Below are 6848 nucleotides of genomic sequence, written 5' to 3'. Positions count from 1 at the left end.
ACTTTATGGCACAAAAGAAGCACAGGCGTTCTAGATGCATCTCAATTTCAGTAGCGAAAACTCAGAAAAAAAAAAAAAAGATTTTAGTGCATTAAAGCATGGAATATAGACCATTTTCCTAACACAAGACTCGAAGTGACTTTTAGAGATATTTTTTGAGAAAAAAGAAGTGAGTCTATATGCCATCAAATGTGGTACATAAAAAAATATTTTTTCACTTCAACCAAAAGGGATCAGAGAGAGAGAGAGAATGTGTGTGTATGTGTCTGTGTGCGTGCGAGAGAGAGAGAGAGAGAGAGAGAGCAGGGAGTATATGTGTAATCGTATTATCACATGCAAAATGCCATTCTTTTTAGTGTCGAATAGAAGCATCATTTCTAGTCCAAATAAATGGATGTAAGAATATGTTGGAAAGTGTCTCCTCCTTTACACGTAAAGAAATGATTGACCAGACGATAAATAAATAAATATGGCGAAACTGAGTAAGAGAGGTTGAAGGAATAGACTGAAGAGACTACAATCAATCATTGAACTCTATAATCAAAGTGACATTATAGCATAAAACAAAATGAAGAGTAAATGGTGGGTGAAAGCATTTAATTAATACCTCAGACTTGCAATTCCACAGAATTTACTTGCACTACACCCAGTCAGTCCATTTATCTTCCACTGTATCCTCTACGTCAGCCACTTCCAGACTCCAAAACACCACCGCCATCACCACACAGTCACTCTTTATTCTACAGCACAATAATTGCAATTACATGCTATAACTTTAAAAACGACCGTAGTTTCCAACCCCTTCCGCTTTAGATACCTTAATGTCTAACAACAATATTTAACACGTTCAGCAACAGTATCTCCCATATCAATAACGTCTGCTATCCATTGAAAAAAAAAATGGAAGATACAGGAGTTGTTTATTAGCGATTATAATAATTTATGAGAGCTTGATAAGGCAAATAAAGATGATAGGGTATTGAACAACCAACCGAACCATGAATGGGCGGGTCTTTACGCGTCACTCCTGCTGGAAGAAATAACAGCTAAATTTTTCTCGAGCCACACGCTACTATTTTATTCATTCTTTTTTAAGCATTTTGTATTATGCCGCCTTCATTATACAAAAAGAAGTTTACGGCTTCAATATTTTTTGCTAACAAATCTGCACGATCATGGGGCTAAACAACAACTGGTACTTGGGGAAGATTTGACTGTTTTTTTCTAGCAGTTAGGGCGTCTACAATTGATTTCAAGCTCTTATCTTATAAGAAAAAAGGTTAATCTTGTATTCAGTTAAAACCAAAATCGGTGTTATGGATACCTTGTGGTATTTGGTGTTACGTTCCACTACTCCAGAGTTAGACCTATTCCATTCGACACATACAGATCGATAAAATAAGTACCAGAGTAAACACTGGGTTCGATATAATTGAATATAACTTTCACTGGTGTTGGAATCACTAAGTGAACAACACAACATCAGTTGTAACTATAAATTCGGGGAATATTTGTCTGGCATCATATACTAACTCGATAATTTGCAGTTGTTTACTAGACTGAAGCAAGTACTGGCAGACTTTCTTCAGAAAAATAGGAAGAAGAGCTGTCTCGTATTTGTTGTTTAGTCTTAGACCAGCTTTAAGTCGTTAGCATTTAAACCGACCTTATCTGGCCAAAACATCCTATCTATTTCATGTTCATGCCAGCCAACTCTGGCCTCTTGGAACCACCAGTCTAAATTTATCTTTCTACAAATAAACAATCATCTCATTGAAATCCAGAAACTATGAGACAATGCATGGTTAATTCAAAACAATGTGAATAAATTAAGCATTACATTTGACTGAGTAATCTGAATGCTAAAGGGTTAATTGAGAGAACCTACAATCAAAGACAATCCATTTTGTATAACTGACGACGTCTTCATTATCTGATAATATGCTAAGGTATAATTTGAAGATTTGGTTAACAATGGTAATACTGTAAGCCCTCCTAAGAGATAACCGGAATAAAATATAGGGAACCAGATTAAAATTTCTCGCCGTAGTAAACCTCACCTTTACATATTTTCAAGTACTTCCGCACTTGAAATACTTACTAGTATTATAGTAAGATTCCTATGTATTGCAGGGGTTCTTTCATAAAGTCACAAAGACTGGCAGCTACTGATTGTTTGTGGGCATGTTACAGTAGACAACTATTAATACAAATTTTGTTCCCAAATTTAGATGGTTGTAAGAGCAATTCAAAGGCGTTTAGACCTTTCTTGCTAAAGAAACAAGAATAGAAAGCAAGACATATACGTTAGTCACTGGTCAAAGCCGTTCTCAGGAAAGAACCAAAGCGATTTTTGACCTGAAGAAGGAACTTCAGATTAATCACCTGAAATGTATGAACCATGCGAGAGGCTGGAAAGATAGTTCAAGAACCTCTTTCGCGAATACAGCAATGGGGTTGAACGAAAACCAAAGACCATATGGGGACATCTTCAGGTTGTTCGAAGACCAAGGACCACGTGGAAATTTGATGTGGTTGCACGAAGACCAAGGACCACGTGGGGACATGATGGGGTTGTATGAAAATCAAGGACTGCATGGGAACATCATGAGATTGTACCAAGAGCAAGGATTACGTAAAAATCAGAACTAAAGGTAGAAATGAAAAAAGTAGAAAATGGTAATTGTTAAAAAATAAATAAGAGCATAAAACATAGAAGTTAGGAGGGACTGATTATTGACCCGTTTCTCACGGTGAGTTTAAAGTAAGAAAGAAAAAAAGAGTTGTACTGGGATCACGCCAAATAACTACTCTTCCTCAATAAATTCCCAGACTCCTTTAACAGAGGCTACTCTGTTGCAAACATCCAGACAGCTTCCGGTCCAAGGATAATCCATACAAAATGTCCATCGACAGGCACTAAGATTCCCCCTTTGACCAGGAATATTGTGAGTTTAATATATAAACCTAAGCTTGGAACCTCTTACTGTATCAGCGTAACAGTCGTCTTTGAAACACTAAGCAACACAGCATTAATTTCTTTCTCGCTATAGTTACTTAACGTTTATTTAAGTAATAACTATAATAGCACAATATTTCACCCAGCAAACATGCAATTATGACCAGGCATTTCAACTAAAAACAGCGTTAACAGGTTTGCCGAGTATTTTAGATAATTATGGTCTACATTTCGAGAAAGTATGAAAATAAACAAGGTCTGAAAATGTTTCATTCATTCATTCGTTCAAGACATTTTAATGTTCAATAAGCTGCTGTAAAAGAAAAGAAAAGAAGTATTCAAAAAAGAGAGATTCAATTAACCCTCGGTTTCCACAGCAAATGTTGTTAGTTGCCGCGTAAATTGAAATCGTATAAAACGAGGGAGAATTTTACGATATTAATAACCAAAAATACAAATGAAATTTAAGCAATTACTTTTTGAAATAGATATGATGAATACCATTATTATGCACCCGTTTATGTACACACATAGTTTGTGCTTTGCCTTCTGGTGAAAGTAATATATCTTTTCCCCATTGAATGTGTGTACTTATGTACGTTGCATCTTTTAAAGTTAGTGAAGATCCTGCCATTATTTTGGATCGGATCTTTTCCTTCATTAAAAAAAAAGCATTATCTAATCAAATTGTTTCGTTTATGATAAACCCTTTTCCTAATATCTGTATCACACTTTTATTTGGGAGTTGATTTAATTTTTCTTTAATTATTATTTCTAGAGAAATCGGCTTTATCGACTTTACAGTTTCGAAAATATTTCAGAAAATATTATTAAAAAAAAAATTTCTAACACAAAACGTTGGTATTTGAGTGTGGTCTACTTCGTTACTATTGAAGAAGTGAAATGAAAAAAAAATACTGAAAGAAAAAGGAAAAGTGAAATAGAAACTGATTTTCTACACACACACACACACACACACACACACACACAAGAAAAGTAAGAAAAGAAAAAAAAAGAAAACAAAAAAAGAAAGAGAGAAAGAAACGGAACCGAAATGCAAACAGCGCTAAAGCGGAATCATGTAAACTGCATGTTGTCAAAGTGAAGGAAAATTGTATGTTAAAATTTACATACAGCATAACTGAAGAATTAATGTATTACTTATTTTTAAAATCATTTCATGAATAAAGAATAAGAGAAAAGAAATGATTTAGTGGATAAATGCCAAGAATTTTCCTTTAGTATGTTTGTTTTTTTTTTAATTTTAAATTTTATTTTATTTATTCTATTTTTGTAAAATAACGAAATGGAAACATAAATGTTATTATAGTCTCAGATTTTATTTATTTACGACAAAACGAAGCTGGATGGGTTGTTCATTAGCAAGAGCCAAGTACAACAAGCATATTAAGTGTCACTCTATTGATAACATGGCAGACATAGAATTATCTTAATCTTACAGTAAACAACTCCAAATATAATAATAATAGTAGAGACAACCTTATATGTCTGACTTCAACGGAACAACATTATATTTAAATAAAACGCAAACACTTACCTTCCAATAGACAATTTCGGAAATAATTCGTATCACTTACCTGTAAAAAAGAAAAAAATAGTTAAAATAAAATTTAGTGGAATTAGGCATTATTATTTAAATGGTATATTAGTTTTCAAACTTCATGTTAATACTGCTCAATGTTTTCCAAGTATAGTAATTAAAGAAAGAGAAACAAGAACAGCGCTTTGTCAGTAAACTCTGAACAAACAGAACTTTGGAGTGAAGATTGTTTGCCGACATAACATGGCAATCCTGGTTTAGGACGAATGTTGCTGTAATTTAGCCCCAGGAGACATCCTGGGACTAAATTACAGCTGTGTCCTTATATTTTCGAACAAGGGAATCTAGCACCAACTAGTCTCCTGGGGCTTAATTACAGCAACATTCGTCCTAAACCATGACTGCCATGTCATGTTGGCAAACAATCTTTACTCCAAAGTACTGTTGCTGAATATCTCTCGTTGAGAGATTTAAAAATAGTAAAACAAAAAATGGACTATATACCTGTTGTAACTTGGTTATCTATAGTCCGATGATATTTCGGAATTACAATTCCTTCTTCGGATCCTCTTGGCTGGAGTCTCTGCTATAGAGACTCCAGCTAAGAAGATCCGAAGAAGGAATTGTAATTCCGAAATATCATCGGACTATAGATAACCAAGTTACAACAGGTATATAGTCCATTTTTTTGTTTTATAGTGCATTGTTGTACCATTCTAAACTTTTATTCTTTACAAACAATACACAAAGCTTCAAGCGAACTCCAATATTCTCCTATCTTAAAAATAGTAATTTTCTAAAACAGAACTTAAAAAAGCCGTTTGTTATTTCGCTTCAGTTTTATAAAATTAATCAATTTGATTACTAATTAGTTATATTGGTTTGACAAAGTTCTTTTGTCACAGCTTGTGATCTAACCAAACAATTCGTCGGCTCCTTCCCGGTACACCTTATATTTATTGTGTGACTAAATCTTAAGGTGCATTTTCACATTGCTCTCGTGTTTGTTACATCAACAGAAACTAACACTACCAAACATTCCTGAAACTCTCTGAAATACTATGAAGTCATGGATGGAGTGCACACAGAAATCGTAATACTTTGTGGATTTGGCCAGTGTTGATTGTTGAGAGTTTTGTAAGTGAGGAAACGGAACTGTTGGCAAGTTGTCAACATTGTCAATATAATGGTTACATGACAAGTAGACATAAGGGTGATGTTGTGATAATACTCGTTATCAATATATAAAATAAACGCATAAAACAATGCAAAATCCGAAGATGTTCAATACTGAAATATAAAAAAAACAAAAACAACCCAAACACTGATAACTGGAAAAGACAATGAAGAAATTTAGCCGTAACGTGTGTGTGCGCATGTGCGCTCATATATAACTGAAGAATATGTATATGAATGTATATACGCGTGTACTTGTATATGTATGTATATATTTATATTTGTGTATGCATGCACGAATGTGTGAGTGTATGTATATGTCTGTACGTATATGTATACATGTGTGTGTGTGTGTGTGTGTGTGTGTGAGTGAGTGTGTATGTAAGTGCACTGAACAATTACACATATCCATCGAAAGAAACTGAATCCTAATTTTGATAGCATAATTCTTAATTCGTGTTAAGATGGGTTTACATCTATGCCGGTACACACACACATACACACACACACGTTTGCAAAACGTACACACACACTCGCGGGATGGATGGGGCTTCTAAAAACAAAGACACTACGTATGTGGATAAGTGGAGTAAGGAGGATTGCTATGTTCCTTTGTAGCTAACACACTCCGAATACATTAACAGAGTGGCGCAGTCATACGCTTCCATTAAAGTAATGGAGGTATATCAAATTATAATCAGCCAAGTGGCTCTTATTAGCTATTGCTTGGACTGATTTATTTTGTTTTAAAAGCGTGAAGAACATGGCGGACATTGTAGGAAGTCGGCAAGAGATGGAGACAATAAATAAACACAAAGAAAAGAAAAAAAAATACAGCGGTAAAAATGGAAGAAAAGAGAAGACGGCAGACAAGATAATGAACAATATGTTACTAGGAATTGGATAATGGACAGCATAAATAGAATTACAAAATATATGAAGGACGTAAATATGGAAGTTTACTTGGTTGCCGACGAGAGAGGCGCTCTCTGGGAACATTAACCTGGCTTCTAGAGTTTGGCCCCGGGGCATAATGAACAGTGAAAAACAAAAGGAAAGAAAAAAGACAGTAAGAAAATAAAATAGAGAAAAGTAACGTGTTTGTGTATACACACACAGATATATATTATAATATATATGATATATGTTATA

At 34.3% G+C, this 6848-nt stretch overlaps 1 protein-coding gene across 4 annotated transcripts in view; it reads right to left on the bottom strand.

The window, feature by feature from the left end:
* Nucleotides 1-6848, bottom strand: part of LOC106873692 (neurobeachin) — a 436667-nt gene that overhangs the window by 122095 nt on the left and 307724 nt on the right. The window contains exon 39 of one of the 4 annotated variants that reach the window (XM_052973557.1): nucleotides 4308-4557. The exons of the other annotated variants lie outside the window; for them this stretch is intronic. Coding sequence (XP_052829517.1) covers nucleotides 4495-4557 — 63 coding nt within the window. The 3' untranslated portion in view covers nucleotides 4308-4494. Of the gene's footprint in view, nucleotides 1-4307; nucleotides 4558-6848 lie in introns of those variants that run through there. 4 annotated transcript variants of the gene reach the window in all.

The sequence above is a fragment of the Octopus bimaculoides genome, chromosome 16, assembly GCF_001194135.2.
Source record: "Octopus bimaculoides isolate UCB-OBI-ISO-001 chromosome 16, ASM119413v2, whole genome shotgun sequence".
NCBI classification, from domain to species: Eukaryota; Metazoa; Mollusca; class Cephalopoda; order Octopoda; family Octopodidae; genus Octopus; species Octopus bimaculoides.
Note: the sequence above shows the minus strand (reverse complement) of the source record. Positions and strands in the feature narration are given on the sequence as shown.